This window comes from Nilaparvata lugens, chromosome 7, assembly GCF_014356525.2.
Source record: "Nilaparvata lugens isolate BPH chromosome 7, ASM1435652v1, whole genome shotgun sequence".
NCBI lineage: Eukaryota > Metazoa > Arthropoda > Insecta > Hemiptera > Delphacidae > Nilaparvata > Nilaparvata lugens.
In genome coordinates this window covers 27,100,925-27,118,696 of record NC_052510.1, presented here as the reverse complement: position 1 = coordinate 27,118,696, position 17,772 = coordinate 27,100,925, and the positions used below count along the sequence as shown (strand labels likewise).

General features: G+C 34.1%; 1 protein-coding gene across 1 annotated transcript in view; it reads right to left on the bottom strand.

Annotated features, from left to right (window-relative positions):
• Window positions 1-8,138: 8,138 nt before the first annotated feature.
• Window positions 8,139-17,772, bottom strand: part of LOC111060338 (pre-mRNA-splicing factor 38B) — a gene marked incomplete at its 5' end in the record, with an annotated part of 39,270 nt that continues 29,636 nt past the window's right edge. Inside the window, 6 exons of the mRNA XM_039431888.1 lie at window positions 8,139-8,376; window positions 8,759-9,061; window positions 9,865-10,025; window positions 11,724-11,843; window positions 15,955-16,015; window positions 17,223-17,374. Of these exons, the coding sequence (XP_039287822.1) occupies window positions 8,358-8,376; window positions 8,759-9,061; window positions 9,865-10,025; window positions 11,724-11,843; window positions 15,955-16,015; window positions 17,223-17,374 (816 nt within the window). The remainder of the gene's footprint in view (window positions 8,377-8,758; window positions 9,062-9,864; window positions 10,026-11,723; window positions 11,844-15,954; window positions 16,016-17,222; window positions 17,375-17,772) is intronic.

Genomic DNA, 17,772 nt, shown 5'->3' with positions numbered 1-17,772 from the left:
TGAAGCAATGAGAGAGATGAGGTGCGAAGATCTTTCAACTGGTAAACCAACCTACTGGCCCACCAATACGAGGAAAATCCCAGATCTTATAGATTTTTTCTGATAAAGAATATATCGGTAAATTATTTGCATTTAGAGGATAGTTTCGATCTAAATTCGGACCACTCACCTATCATTTTGACTCTGAGTGATTCAATTCTACTGAAGGAAAATGCTTGTCCTGCGCTAGTCAACAGCCACACGGATTGGGATGGTTTCCAAAAGATGCTGGATGAAAGAATAGAGTTGAACTCGTCATTAAGAAACGAAGAACAGATTGATCGGGAGTTAGAGAAGTTTGTTACTGATATCCAACAGACAGCATGGTGTAATACTCCACAATTCAGAAGAAGAACCACTGGAACTAATTACTCTGCGGAAATCAGAGAAATTATTGTGGAAAAACGAAGAGAGCAAGAAGGAGATGGCAGCAATCATATTCCCCTCAAGACAAAAGAGTTTTGAACAATCTAACTCAATAACTAAGGAGAGAGATTCAATGTATTAAGAATGAATCAATCAATAATTACTTGATAAACTTAACAGCAGAACGCAGTACAGACTACTCACTCTGGAAGGCAGCTAAAAAAATAAAAAAACCCATTCATCAATCTCCTCCTCTCAGGAAGCAGAACAGACAATGGACAAGGAGTAGTGATGAAAAGGCAGAAAGGTAGTAGAAAGGCCTTTGTAGATCATCTTGTAAACGTTTTTCAACCAAACAACACAACTGAAGAAGACACTTTAGAAGCAGAGGAGAACATCTTACAGCCAAATCAAGAAATAATGTGTCACAGTAGAAGAGGTGAGAAGAGAAATAAGAAATCTCAATAACAAAAAGACCCCTGGATTCGAAATGATAACTGGCTTAGTCCTCAAGCACCTACCAAGAAAAGCAATAGTGAAATTAACACACATTTTGAATGCCTCTTTCAGACTCAAATTAGTACCAGGAATATGGAAAGTAGCAGAGGTTATAATGCTACTCAAGCCAGGGAAAGAGCCACATAAAGTATCATCATATAGGCCAATATCATTGCTACCTGTGCTTGCCAAGTTGTTTGGAAGGATTTTACTGAGTAGGCTAACACCAATAATTGAGAGACAGCACATAATTCCAAATCACCAATTTGGCTTCAGAGTGAAACACTCAACAATAGACCAAGTGCATAGGATTGTGAATGCAATAGAGAAGAGCCTAGAAGAGAAAAAAGTTTGTTCAGCAGCTTTCCTTGATATAGGGCAAGCTTTTGATAAAGTGTGGCATGAAGGTCTCCTTTTCAAACTGAAAAAAGTGCTACTAAAGCAATTTACAGATATATTAAAATCCTATCTGACTGACAGATACTTTAGAGTCAGGCATGAAAATTCATATTCTGATTTGAAGGAAATAAAAGCAGGAGTTCCTCAAGGAAGTGTTCTAGGATCATTTCTCTACCTACTCTATACCAGCGATATTCCCAGCCTTGATGAGAATACTACAGCAACATTTGGAGACGATACAGCCATATTATCAGTAGACAGTAATATTCATATTGCAACAGAAAAACTACAGAGACCCATCAACAAAATTCAAGATTGGACCAGAAAGTGGAGGATGAAACTAAATGAAGCAAAGTCGATTCACATCAACTTCACCAATAAGAAGGACCTGCCCATACCAATAACAATTAACAACCAAGTTGTACCATATGCCAATGATGCCAAGTATCTAGGTATGACCTTGGACGCAAAGCTTCGCTGGAAGGCCCATGTCAAGAAGAAGAGAGAGGAACTTGAAATCAAATATAAGAAGCTGTATTGGCTGATCAGTAAAAACTCCAACCTACAAATCCAAAACAAAGTACTTCTGTACAAACAGATACTAAAGCCAGTATGGACATATGGTATACAACTTTGGGGGTGTACCAAAGACAGCAACATCAATGTCATACAACGGTTCCAGAACAAGGTGCTGAGGAACATTGTGGATGCTCCTTGGTATGTCAGGAACAGTGATCTTCATAGAGACCTGCACGTTGACCTGGTGTCCACCGAGATCCAGAGGCATGCGTAGAGGCATGAGGGGCGACTGCACCAACATGACAACGTTGAGGCAATCCAGCTGCTAGACAATGGAGGGTTGGTGCGGAGGCTCAAGAGGAGGAAACCGTATGAGCTAGTGTAGTGCTTGTTCAATTAGTGTCCAGTGAGCAGAGCAGAGCAGTGATTGAGTGAATCTAGCTTATATAGTACAGTCATAAGTGTACATATTAATTAAACAATCAATATCAGTAAGAATATCTAATGAAATATTCGCTGTTAACATTTTCAAGTAGTATGTTAGGGTAGAAAAAATTAGCTCATTAGTCTCCAGACTAGATAGCTATAGTATTGACAATAAAAAAAATCTTGTTGAACAGTGTGATCTTGTTATATTCTTGCTTATAATTTGTAAATTGGATTGAATTTTGTTGCCTTTACACTACGCTGTGCTTTCTGTGTGTTTTCGAATATGCTACAATACTCTACACTACGCTTTTTTGTGTGTTTCTACACTAATAGATAAGAAGGTCTAAGCTCAGATGAGGAAACATATAGAGTAGTCAGTCATTGAGTCAACTAAATTCAATACCTCAACCAGATTTGATCAACATATGAAATATATGTTTGTATGCTAAAATTATTACAAACTTTATATCACTATACTAGAAAAATGTAAAATTTTTCTATATTCCATGCTATTGAAAATACCAGCCAACGAATATTCCTTATTGACTAATCAAATTTGAAAGGGGAACTTCATCATAGCTGTAGTTGTGGCGGCCATTGTTGTTACAACTTTTGCCGACAGATAGCGCTGTTGGCGGAGAACTGTGATTACAACAAACCACTCTCTGTCTCAGACAGCACCGTATCGCGCATACGTCAGCAACGGGTTTTTCCCGTTCCATTCAGTCAGTTCTTTGAATGCAACGTTCTTTGTGATGATGGTTATCGAGCACTGTAACTGGAGCCAATCGTCATTCTATTTGATGAAGATATATTGAAGATGATTATTATATTGAATCCAATGATGATTTATTATTAGATTCAATATAATAATCAATATATTATCATTTTATTCAATGAAAGAAAGAGTACTTTTGAAAAATATAATTAATAAAATATAACAGTTGTTATTTAACTGATGTTAAAAAACATTATAACTAAGTCAGCATATTGTCATTTCAAAACAAAAACCGAACCCCAACAACCCCTTTTACATTTAAAACATCAATAAACATAACTATTTGTAAAAACCTTCAATCCCTTCCAGCATATTGCGATTTCAAAGCAAAAACCTAACCTATCTTTCCACCTTTGAAATATCAAAAAGCATAATTCTACCTGGACCCTAGCCCTTTCTAGCATATTGCCATTTCCAAGCAAAAACCTAACCTAACCTTATGGAACATTATTAAATATAATCCAAAAAAACCTAACCACTAAACCCTTCACATTTAATAATTTAGTTTTCAAATCCTAACCCAGTAACCTATCCTTTCACATTTGAAACATCAAAAAACATAACTCTACCTGCTAGCCCCTTCTAGCATATTGCAATTTCAAAGCAAAAACCTAACCTATCCTAATCACACATTATTAAATATAACCTAAATAAAACCTAACCTCCAACCCTTTCACATTTAATACTTTAGATTTATTTGTCATCTTCAGAACAAAACATAAAAATGTGGTTCATTTCATGAACATGTTCACAAACATGTGGTTCAAAGCAAAATCCTAACCTATAAATTCAAAACCCCCTAACCTATCCTTTTACCTTTGAAACATCAAAAAACATAACTCTACCCAGACCCTAGCCCCTTCCAGCGTATTGCAATTTTAAAGCAAAAGCCTAACCTATCATAATAAAACATTATTAAATATAACCTAAAAAAACCTAACCCCTAACTCTTTCACATTTGTTGAACGACAGACAAGGATAGCAACACCATTGCAAATCGTATACTACCATTATAACGTGGACCTCACTATAGATACTCAAAGAGTACTTTTGAATAACTATGTTATAACTGTGACTGTTGCTGGCCGTTACTCTGTTTCTGAGACAAAGAGAAGCTGCTTGATTACAAGCCAGCTGTTTCTGTTTACTTCTTAGATTATGTTGTAACACATTGTTTGGTCATGTACGTTTTTATAAATTATTTTATTTGCAGTTTTTATAGAAATGTAGGTGGAGGAAAAATGTTGTGTATATCACGAGTGAAAAATGTTTTTTCTCCCTCAGGAAAATTGTTGCCCTCGGCTTAGCCTTGAGCTTCAAACTTTTCCCTCAAGGAGAAAAAACAGCACTTTTTACTCTAGATATACAAATAACTATTTTTTTATATTCCATGTTATTCAAAATACCAGCCAACGAATATTCCTCATTAACTAATCAAATTTGAAACTGGAACTTCATCATGGTTGTTGTAGTCGAGTCGGCCATTGTTGTTACAACTTTTGCCGACAGATAGCACCATGGTGCTGTCGGCAGTGAACTGTGTTATTACAAGCCAGCTGTTTAATTCTTAGGTTATGTTGTAACACATTTTACTGGTCATGTGAGTTTTTAAAAATGATTTTATTTGAAGTTTTTATAGAAATGTAGGTGGAGGAAAAATGTTGTGTACATCACGAGTGAAAAATGTTTTTTCTCCTTCAGGAAAATTGTTGCCTTCAGCATCGCCTCGGGCTTCAAACTTTTCACTCTAGATATACAAACAACTATTTACTACTCACAAAAAAATCAAGAAAACACACACACCATGTGTGTGATTGATCCCTACCCATACAATTTTTTTATTTATGTAAAAGTTGTAGATTATGTTGTATATTAACCAGCTGACATCATGTGTCAGCGCATGTGGTAGCTCCCAAATAGCCTTAGCTGATGTTATGAATGAATCAATGGAAAAACTATAGTATCGCATGCAATGACTTCGTTAAATAAATTCTCTGAATAAATGATAAATCATAACATTTTTCCTTATGCACTTTTAATGTTATTTTAATATCCTGAAAAAGGACTAAGGAGTGAGTCAATTTTGTTGTCCAACGAACTTGACTTGTAAAAAGGTTGGAAAAATATGTGTTCAAAATTTGAAGCTGATGATCAATTCTTTCTAAAGTTACTGTCGAACATACAAACAGATGGACAACGACTTTAGCCTTCAGTTAAGTCAAAAGTAAGAACTCGCTAACGCTCGTTCAATAGCACTATTAAATTACTATTGAAATACTGAGTCATGTTATTCCTTAACATTATATCTTCTTCAATTTGATTGTTCTTTATGGGTAAATTATGGGTAGCAGTAGCCCAAGGGCGGTAAATCTCCAAATCCTCCCGAGTCTCTTCAAATGTTCTTATAGTAATCTTCATGATTCACATTGTACAGAACAGGAATTTCATGCACCATCTCAATCAAATTCTCTGTTGTCGTCTTACTAGCACTTCAGTTCAGTGCCGATAATCTGAAAATTGTCCACATGGGTGGCGTGTGCTATAAAATCTGTTTCTATGCTACTTATGTGACATGCCGACCCACGCATGTGTCTCAGCTTACTCGGCGCCGTAAACATGGAAACAGAAAACATGGCAGCACAGTTTTCTGCCATATGTTGTGTTGCGTGCGCTGCCTCGCGTGCGTTTCAGAATACGCCCGGCCTAAAGTTAGGGTGTGATCACATTGAATTCGTGTGCAATTGCAAGCATGTTTATGCTTGAACTTTAAGGTCTTTGGACCAAGTATGCAGATGAGAAATAGAATCTGGAAAGAGCAATAGGAACACTCACGCTGAGAGCATGCACTTGCTGGTTGCGTTAAGTGTGAGCAGCTACATGCAAGTCACAACCTGTTTCAATGGCACTTTCCAGATTTTGTATTTTGGCTCATGCATGATTCGACGTGCACTTGCACATATACCATACGCATCGATGTGATATAGTGTATTTTGGATTTTTATGTTATCAGAACGTTATGGCAGCAGATGAATTGGAAGTGTTGGCTACTAGGCTATATTGCTTTTAAGATTTGTATCTATTAGTTACATTAGATTCGATGAATCATCATAGGTTATGTGCTCTAGCCGCGGTGTCTAACCATGCGTCTTGAGACGCCTTCTTATAGCCGCACTTCAGACGCCGCTAAGGAGTTGCACCTTTCCAATAAGAGAGCAACAGGTATTCGATGTGCATGGCCTTACAAAATCGAACATTCTGAAAGATCCAGCCATCTAATAGTATTGAAAATAGAAAAAATAGGATAAATATTGTATGAATCGTAGGATAATATGTCATTGGGACTTGAACGGTATGTAGTTTTTGAGAAAAAGACCAACAAACTTGCTCAATTCAACAATGAAAATATAACAAATTATAAAATTATTTATTTTCAATTTAATTTAATGCAATTGAAAGAAAGAATCCTGGTCCACGATTTCAGATTAAATTCAATTCTCTGTATAACTTTTATAAAGAATTTTTTTTCAAAAAAATGGAAGTGTAAACTTGCATTAGACAAAAATTAATAAAAATTATTTGGTGGATGAAAATTTCCTAATTTTCTGGCTTTGTATGAGAATAACTTCCTGAACAAAATATATACGGAAAAAGGTTATAATTGTAAATCTATTCATCCTCAAGAGGATGGTCTCTGTGGTTCCAGGCTATTTACTATGATTGTATAGCCTACTATATGTATACTACCACCCTGCAAAAATTCAGCGTTCTCCTAATTTGATGTGCATCAATGTCTTTATTGACTGGGCTATATTAACCTCAAATAACTTCAACTCTTTGCAATAATTGTAAATTTTACTTTGTTACAAAAAATAATACATTTTACAGCAATATTTCTAACATTCTATACTTGTTCAATTTTTATTTTTAATACAATGATTTCTCACTTCAAGAAAACGTTAGAAAAATTTTTCATTAAAACATTTTGCTTTATAATCTTCAACCAGTCAATTCCTTGTATTATAATTTACTTGATCTTGATCAAGATAACTATGGTTCATAGAATGTTGGAACTACAGTGAACTTAAAACGTTATTACAAACATTTTTCAGTTACATAAGATGTACTTACAGTAAAATAAATAATATTGCAATTATTTTCGAGTTTCAAAGCTCAAAGTTAAACTCAGACATTGAACTGATATTTGTAAAGTTTTTTTTTGAAAAAAGTTTCTTCAATCAACGCACAGTAAACAGAAACCAATATTTGGAACCATTGACATATAAAATACCACGAAAAAATAATTATTGAATGAGCAAATCAATAATTATTACAATGATAAAATCATTTAGGATAAACTCTGTAGAACTCATTCTATTAGCTATCAATGGAATTACAAATGAAGAAACCATTTTTGAAAATTCATAATAATTATCATAATTCTAAATGATATACCAATAAAAAGAGAATATTCCAAATTTTTGTATTCTGCTATACGATACTGAATATTAGACAAAATAAAAATTTATTTTATTTGTCTTGAGATTGCAAAATTGTTTATAAAAAATAAATTAGTATGAGAGCTATGTACCACTATATTTATTTTCAATATAGACTAGGTATTCAAAAAAATTTAAGGTTTTTTGTTTCCTGATACAAGATAAAAAGAATAGCTTAAAAATACTATTCTAAAATATATTGATCAGTGATAAGTCTATTTAGTTTGTTTCTTTGGAGCAAAAAAAAAAAAAAAAGGTTTTTGGAAGTCGTAATGAGCAAATGTTTTTGAATAAAGTAACATGGAAGATATGTTTTTCTTGTTCCAAGAGACCAGCTTTTACGTAAATATTATTCTGATTAAAAATATTTTGGTCTCAATTAAAAACATCAATGGCACAATATAAATAAGAACAGAATTATTTCTGCAAAACTATTCAACCAATTTTCTAAAAATGATTTGATTATCACGTATTAGCAAACGCACATCCAAATACAGTGTATCGAATATTTCTCAGACGATCTTTGCAAAAGAATAACAATAATTAACAACAAAATCTTCCAAGATTTGAAATAAGATAGTGAAATGAACATATAAATAATTGATGCTAATAAATTTAGTTGACAATTTTATTTAGCAAATCACTTGTAACGCCCACTCACACATCCACAGAACATATTCAACATTTCATTTCATATAAATATAATTCACAATTGGATTATTTTAGTGTTTTTGTCAAAAATAATAAAGTAAAAAAGTATTCTCCGTTCTATTAAGTAAAAACCATTTTGATACTGTTTAATGATCATGAATATCACTTTTGTACATACAGTTCTAGTGTCTGTGTCTGTATCTGAAAAAGAAAAATTACAGAATTACAATTATTATTAAATAAATAAAAATATACATTACAAAACAATGATCATAACTATTATAAGCCGGTGTGCACTGTTCAGCTCTCCAGCTTGCCTTACAATGTTCAACTCATTGGCCGGTTCGACCGTCTTATTTAAACCCCTGAGCAGTTATCTCAACTCATTGACTTACAATTGCCATGTCCCAAGACCCTTGATTACATAGCCTGTCACCCTGTTCACAACTCAGCAAATGCATTGATATGCTTCACAAGTTTATAGTACTTCATAGTTATAATAGAATGTTAACATTTATTTTTCAGTGAGGGGTTAACTCTGTGGTCGCGCTGATAAGCTATTGATTATGAAAATGAGCCTCACCTATCTCTCGAGGACCCACTACTCGTATTCCTGTCTCTTTCCCTATCCCTGCCTGCACGATCTCTGTCCCTGTCTCGTTCTCTGTAGCTGGTGTGCTTCTTGTCTCTACTGCGACTGTCCTCCCTGCGGCCTCCTCTCACCCCTCCCAAGCCCCCTTCCCGCTCCCTGTCTCTGTTGTAGTCCCAAGAGCGCTCCCTGTACTCCCTCCTCACGTCTTTGTACTCTCTGTCCCGTCCTCTATCTCTATCTCTGTCCTTTTCCGCACTGTAGCCACGTCTGTCGCCAACACCACCAGCACCACAACTGAAAAAGTCAACAAAAATACAATCATGAAAATTAAGAAAGTATCAAAGTATTTTGACCAACTAGAATCATCACCATCATAATCAACCTTAACATCTTCCATGAATCGAAGAATAATTTATTATAACGAACCACAATCCACATTATCCTCGATTTAGTAGACAAACTGTGTCAATTTCAACAGGGAAAATTTATGATTATATAATAATACCAGATTATGAAACAACCTTTGTATAATATTTATTACATGATGATTCAAGTGCATTGCGTACCTAACATACAATGCTCATTAAAATAATATGTCGATAACAACTCATTATCATTCAAAATTATTTTCTTTCTAAATATTCCGGAGCAAATTACTTGATAAATTATTGCAATTTTGTAGACCTTGAGTAATAAACCATTACTGGAAGGAGATTAAGGCCCGCCGCAAAGTACACCCACGCAATCCAAGACCCACGCTTATCCACGTACAAGGTCAAGCAAACCCACACGCTGGGCTGGATCTGTCACCGCAAAGTCAACCCATAATTTCGGGTTTCGCGCACTGATCCTCTATATAACCTACTAATTATTTTGTGTTGTCATGTTGCAAATCTGGTGATTCTTTGCGTTCTGTAATAAGTGCAAGAATGGTCACTTTTCAAGGTAACTGTAGGGAAAATTATATAGCACTGTAAATGAGTCCCATGTGGCTCTAAAGCTCTTCAGTTGATTAGTAGAAACACATTTATTACAGTCGATATTGTAGTTAGCTTGGTTTCGAAGAATGCTAAAACTCAAGCTGGCTCTAAACTTACCTTCTTACTTTGGATGCTTTCTCTGCTTGGCCGAAATGCGCCTCTGAGTCGGGAATATGACGCGCAGACGTTGTTACTGGTTTCCTGACAGCTGTGGTTGTTACAGGCGCGTTGACGGCCACTGGTGGGAATCGTTCACTCATCTTCTTTTCTAATTTTTGCTGAATTGACAAAATGCAATAAATAAATTTAAAAGTAAACAACAACATAACTACCAAAAGCAATCTTATGAATCGCATCAACAGTCTAAAAAAGTAAAGATTGGTTTGAAAAATAAATAGTAACGATGAAGCTAAGATGCCATCAATGAATACGAAATAAATTTAATAACAAAATAGTACAATAATTTATTACTATAATACATTTTGCCGACAACCTAAAAAGAAATAACAATGGTTCAATTAGTTTATAATATTGTGATGTTTATTTATTTTTCCATATGAGTACAATTAGGGATGTCAATCCCATACCTTATTTTCAATCCCGGGATTTCGGGACTGTCAAATTTCAATCCCGGGATCACATGTTTCTCCATTGTTTTAAGGATTTTATCATTTAATGAAATCAATTCACTCAATCTTTTCTGTGCACTGCTATCGTCAATAAGGAATTGAAAATGGATGAATATTTTTTGTACAAAATTAAAAAAAAAATTCTATCTCATTATTATAATCGAATTTACTATGGAACATGGAATTTTGTTAAGTAAGCCTACGTTTACTGAATTGTTTACATTACATTTCTACATTACAAATTATTGGGTTCGAATCGTTAAATAGTACTCTAAATTTCCATTGATTAATGAACAATCAATAAAAAATAATGTAATATGAACGGATAAACATTGTGCTAATCTGAAGTTCTGAACTGATCTTATAACAATGAATGGAATTGTGAGAATGAAAGGTGTCAAAGGTGTGAAAGGTACTTGAAGGTAAAACAAAAACTCGTACTTGTGTTTGGAGTAGAATAGCTGAGTGCATATTGCACACTGAGAATACATAACAAATATTACGAGTGCCGTCCAGCCTGGCAAACGTTGATGCTATTGAGTTGAAAAGAATAATGATACATCTATGACCTTTAGAATTAGATAATTATTATAATAGAACAATGGAACATAGTAATCATAGTCAGAGAAAACTTATACAATAAACTTTTATTTTAAGCCATAGTTGACCCAGTAATAACTAAAACAACTTTTTAATAATCACAGTATTAATATCCTATTCATCAATGAATATTAATAATTTTGAATCTATATTAGGTGAATAATATTAAAAGTATTTAGGTACTAGTAATTCCAAAAAATCCGAGATTGACAGTAAGTGATCCCGGGACTTCTAGGTATCAAACTTAGACCGGGATTCGTGATTGACATCGCTAATCACAAATCATATAAGACTGAGCGAGAATAATAGGACAAAGCCAGAACCTTCTATATACCGGACCTGCGCCTACAAAAAAATGGCAGCCATAGTTGGTGGCCGGCATAAATATGTTGAACGGGAACAAGACGAACTGAGATTTTGACAAATTGAGACCCTCTCAAACAGCTGATTAGTTATTTTTTCCTAGTGGAAATTCCTATAAGGCCACCAACTACGGCGGCCATTTTTTTCGTAGGCTCAGGTCCGGTAGTATATAAGAAGTCCTGAAACAGTCATTCTTGTTCCTAATTTCCTTATGAACTGTAACATTGTCTAAAAAATTCTGTCATCTTTTTGTTTGAGAGAAACTCGAAGTAACAATGAATTCATCGAACTTCATGAGAAAACTAAATTATGTGAACAAATAAAAGCAAGAAGCCAAAATGTGGAGAGCATTCAACAGTTTCGGAAGAAGATACAATATCTCACCTGAATAGGTACCGGTATTCTGGGGAATAACGTTGAAAACCATTCAAGTTTACAGAGGAAGTTCTTGAGGATATTTCCCATGGTCATTATTTGGCCTCCACCAGCCTTCACATCCAGTTCCTAAAAACATTCAATCAAAACATGAATATCATGCAAGAATATGCATGCATACATGAATATCATGTCAAGTTTTTAATCAATAAAATTTATAAGCACTAAGACTGGCCACTAACGGTTGAACGTGCATGCACAAACACTGACAGCGAGAGGCTTTCAACATAAAATAAACCACCATAATAATTGTAAAATAAAAATTAATGATAGAGAAATAATTTGATGTTGCTTTCCATGACGAAAATCTATATAATAACTCTGTTGTAGTTCAGACACTGTGTTACTTGTAAATATTTGAAAAAAAAAAACACTTACTTTTCTTGGAGTATTGAGGAATGCATTTCACTCCTGAAGAGGAGCTTCATCAGCCTGACACCAGGGGCGCTTGCTCTTATGGGTTGGACTGTGTGGCCAAAATGTGGGAAAATATTACATTTGATTTGAAGTTAAGTTGATCATTTAATAAGTTGTATTTGTCAGACCGGCCGTAGCTTCAAAATAAGGTACAATGAACACATAAAAGCAGTAAATTCAAATTCAGAATCCACATATGTGCAGAACATTTAATAGCCACAGTACACACTCACAAAAACATACAGATATTGAAATCATACACATTCTTCAAAAAAGCCAGAGACTCAACACACTAGAACAATAAGAAATTTTTAAACACCTCAAAAATGACAAAACAAACTTATTAAATGATCAACTTAACTTCAAATCAAATGTAATATTTTATCACATTTTGGCTACACAGTCCAACCCAAGGTCTATAAATACAGGTCATGACACTCATGTTCCTTATGGAGCGGCCATTATGTGGGGTTTTTATGGCGGTACATTTAAAATATTCCAATTTGCTCATAACAAAATCATGCATTATGCTTTTTAAAAACAATAATATTCTGGTTCAGATAATATTTAATTCAGGTTTTTGATTTTTTAATAATGAAATTTCATTAATAAATGGTACAATAATTCATTTTTTTATTATTGAAAATTGTTGTTATTCTTGTAACTTGTTATGATTCATAAGGCATTGGGACAAAAAGGAAAAACTTCAAAAAGAGTTTGAATTGCAGTTCACAATCTAAAAATCAACAATTCAGTTCCTAGTTGGAATCTAAATATTATTATTCTGTGGGAAGAATTTATTTTACAATTCAAAGCCAAGCAATATTCCTTGAACAATATAACAAAATAACACATCATGTTGTTCAATCTATAATGATAACAGCTGATAAATTTGAAAATTGGTGAACTAGAACCCCATAAAATGGCGATTTTGCAATGCATCACGGGATTGTGTCATGACCTGTTACAGGTCATTTATAGACCTTGGTCTAACCCATAAGAGCTAGCGCCCCTGGTGTCAGGCTGATGAAGCTCCTCTCCAGGAGTGAAATGCATTCCTCAATACTCCAAGAAAAGTAAGTGTTTTTTTCAAATATTTACAAGTAACACAGTGTCTGAACTACAACAGAGAAATAATTTAACATCAGATAGAGCAGCGAAGGAAAAATAAACTACATAAATACAAAAACCTAGCCTCAAAAAGTTTGCTCAAAGCGTTTCGTTGTGATCACAGCAGTTTATCTTTGTCTCAGATACAGAGTAACGGCCAGCAACGGTCACAGTTATCACATAGCTATTCAAAAGTATTCTTTGAGTATCTATATTGAGGTGAACGTTATAATGGCAGTGTCTGATTTGCAATGGTGTTGCTATCCGTGTCTATCGTTCAACAAAGCAGATGGCTCTATCTCTTTCACGCATTGCGATGTTGCCACATTGTTTATCAACAATGTGGAAATTCAACTAATTGACAAAATATTTTATCCCGATCATGAAAATTTATTATTACATCTTTAAAAAATATATTTCCTTGACCAATAAAATACGATTAACTATTGTCAACAATAATGAACAGTTGAATTCATCAGATATACCAGTATCAGCTGTTTGGGTGGCAAGGCTGAGATCTGGCAACCCTTTTCTCCTATCTTCCTAAACTACCATTATAACGTGGACCTCCCTATACCAGCTGATTGCGTGCCGACAAGATTCTACTTCCACATCATAAAATGGATATGTTTAGTTCTAGAAAATGAACCACATGTTTATGGTTTGTTCTAAAGATGGCGAATAAATCTAAAGTATTGAATGTGAAAGGGTTAGTTATATTTAATAATGTTTCATAAGGATAGGTTAGGTTTTTGCTATGAAATTACATAATGCTAGAAGGGGCTAGGGTCCAGGTGGAGTTATGTTTTGACTTTCCTTGCCCTATTACCATAGGTAAGGAAAGTATTGCTTTCCGAAAAAAATTGAGGAACCCCAATTTGTAAATTTCCATACGTTTCAAGTTCCCCTGAGTCCAAAAAAGTGGTTTTTGGGTATTAGTCTGTGTATGTGTGTGTGTGTGTGTGTGTGTGTGTGTGTATGAGTGTATGTGTGTCTGTGTACAAGATATCTCATCTCCCAATTAGCAGAATGACTTGAAATTTGGAACTTAAGGTCCTTACAATATGAGGATCCGACACGAACAATTTCGATCAAATTCAATTAAAGATGCGGCTAAAATGGCAAAAATGTTGTCAAAAACAGGGGTTTTTGCGATTTTCTCGAAAACGGCTCCAACGATTTTGATCAAATTCATACCTAAATTTGTCATTGATAAGCTCTATCAACTGCCATACGTCCCATATCTGTAAAAATTTCAGAAGCTCCACCCTATCTATGCAAAGTTTGATTTTAGATTCCCTATTATCAGGCTTCAGATACAATTTAAACAAAAAATTCCAAGTGGAAAAGATTTAGCATGAAAATCTCTACAATTAATGTTCAGTAACATTTTTACCTAAAATTGAAAATAAGCTCGAATTTCGAGAAAATGTGATTATTTCAATTGCAAACTGTTGATTCTATTAAATCATTCACTATGAAGAGATTGCAGACTCCGTGTGTCTCCAGCGTTATTCTCCTGTCACCAGCTGGATAAGATTTTTGAATAGTAGACTTGAGATGTGCGTGCACACTAGCGTCAGGTGATCAATTTTCATAACGGCAAGGAAAGTTGTGTGAGTGCACCACACCAAATTTTTTGATGTTTCAAAGGTAAAGGATAGGTTAGGGGGTTAGGAGTTTGTTTTGAAATCTAAAGTATTGAATGTGAAAGTGTTAGGGGTTAGGTTTTTTTAGGTTATATTTAATGATGTTTCAAAAGGGTAGGTTAGGTTTTTGCTTTGAAATTGCAATATGCTGGAAAGGGCTAGGGTACAGGTATAATTATGCTTTTTGATATTTCGAAGGTGAAAATATAGGTTAGGGGGTTAGGATTTTGCTTTGAAATTGCAATATGCTGGAAGGGAATGGAGGTTTTTACCAAGAGTTATGTTTCAAATGTAAAAGGGGTGGTTAGGGGGTTAGGTTTTTGCTTTGAAATGACAATATGTTGTCTTAGTTATAGTGCTTTTTAACAATATAATGTGTCGACTGTGTATGTAGATGTTCGTTCAACCGTTAGTGGCCAACCTAATATATTTATGTGAGCGGGTGGAAACAAATAGCAACACTAGGCATGTGAAAAATAAGTTATTACTCTTCCAACCTGCAGCTAGGATTTTCATTTTAATCTTCTTATGTTATTAAATTCTGTAGGTTTAGGTAACATATTAGAATTTTCATCCATAGAAAAGGCTTCTCTTGCCACGTATATTCTTCATCTACTAACGAAAGTCCGTACTTCCGTTTATTCTGTATGTAGTTTGAATGGAAAACACAGTTTATTTATTCTTTTTTTTTCAAAAACAAAAAAACAAATCGGGGGAGAAAAGTTGAGGATACATTTTACTATTCCCAACTCCAAATTTAGGTAGCATTAAAAGGTCTGAAATAGGGTTATATCTCTATGTTATCTTTTTACTTTAACAAAATGTTCAGTCCAAAAATATTTATACAAACCATAATTTCGAATTTAGATGTTTAAAATACCAAAACTATAATAATTTATACCACTCTAACATCTATTTATAACACCTATATTGGAGTTTTTATAATTTAATAGATCAAATAAGATTTTAGATAAGTAACTTATCAGGAACGATGAATTACCTACCTCTGGATCTTCCAGATATTCATCATACCAATCCCAAAGATCTGCCGGAGGTTGTGTGTACCTGTGGAAGAAATTGAATTCATTGGAATAATTGGATCATACAACTATATTACACTGGCAATAAGTAAAGTATTGCAACAAAGGCAGTTGTTATAGATTTTAAATTTCAACTGAAAAGCATTTCACTATAATACCGTAACTCATTCCATAGGGGATATCGACAGAAGAGTTAGTAGAATTATAAAAAAATTGAATAGAATCACATTACAATAGAATTGAATAGCTAAAAGTATTTCCATTAATAATACAATTTGGAGATAATAGATTCAATAACATGATATGAATAGGTTTTGGAAAATAGGCTGGTTCAATAACCAACAACTGAATACCATCCTCAATATTATTGTGTCAATGAAACTAGAGAATCAAACAGAGCACTGAATAATCAACAATCCAGAGAGAGAGGATAAAAGTCCATGTTTCTCAACATTTGATACAGGAAAACGTTAAAAGCTATCCATAGCTTACATACGAATACTAATTACCATACGAATTCTAATTCTTATACGATGCTAACCTAAGTTTGTAAGGAATCCGTTTACTAATTGATCTAATTGATCAGTCAGAAGACTGAAAGTTCATCATGATCTGAAGACCAAAAACAGAGCACGGTATTTCATTAATGTTTAGTTCTAATGTATTGCATGACGTTATAGAGTATAATAAAAAATTACCATAAACTGTTCCAAGACTGTTAGTATTAATCTCGGTAAGTATAGTAAAAATTATAGAATCTTCATTTGAATAGTAGTATTCATTGAAGTGGTCAGGATCCAGATTTCTTAGGAAATATTGTAGACTTATATTGGTATACTATACAACTATTGATAGGCTAACTATAATAGTACTAGTAATTCCAATATAGACTGGAATAATGACAAACGAGAAACTGCTAGATAGTCCGTAAATTTGAATCTCTATAAGAACAAAAGAATCTTGAAAGATTATTCGTTTGTAACGAACGTCGAAGTACCAGAATTGTGTTTATTACGAACCCACAACATTTGCAAAATTCCACATAATCAAATTAAACAAATCCAACTATAAAATTGATATTTTGATTGAGCGGCACCAGCATTGGAATCCCCATCGTCTGATAATACATACCTGCATGTATTTCGGCAATGTTTGACGATAGCTAAGAATGAATGTATTGTTTTTGTCATCCATTGAGTCGGTAGGGCGGGCCTCGGCCTTGGCTAACTTACCTGATATACATAAAACCCAGAGCACGTATGTAAGGTGAATCAGGATGGGTGATTAGCCCATTTACCTGCTTCCTAGTCAACTTCAACGTGAATAGCTTATACAGAAGACAGTAGGCTGTTGAAACGATCCCTCCTGCTCCCACGCCACGAACCTGTTCAACAGACACACTGAAAATTAGAAAAATATAAATAGTCTCTATTAGGCGGAGTTAGGACTTACTCACTCAAAAATATTTAAAACTAATAGAAATTTTACAAATCAATTCAATTGAAATTACTTTAACAACTCAGGGCCGTATTTATAATTGATTAGTACGTTCTTAGCCAAACACATTTTGATTGAAAACAGGGAGAACTGCCAATCAGTAGCTTGTTTGATAGGTTTTTGTCAATACTATAGCTATCTAGTCTAAAGATTAATGAGCTAATTTTTTTCTATCCTAACAACTGCTTGAAAAATAAAACAGCGAATTTCTCATTAGGAAGTCTTACTGCTATTGTTTAATCGTTATTGCAATCGTTATGTATACTTATTGGCTGCACTATAAAG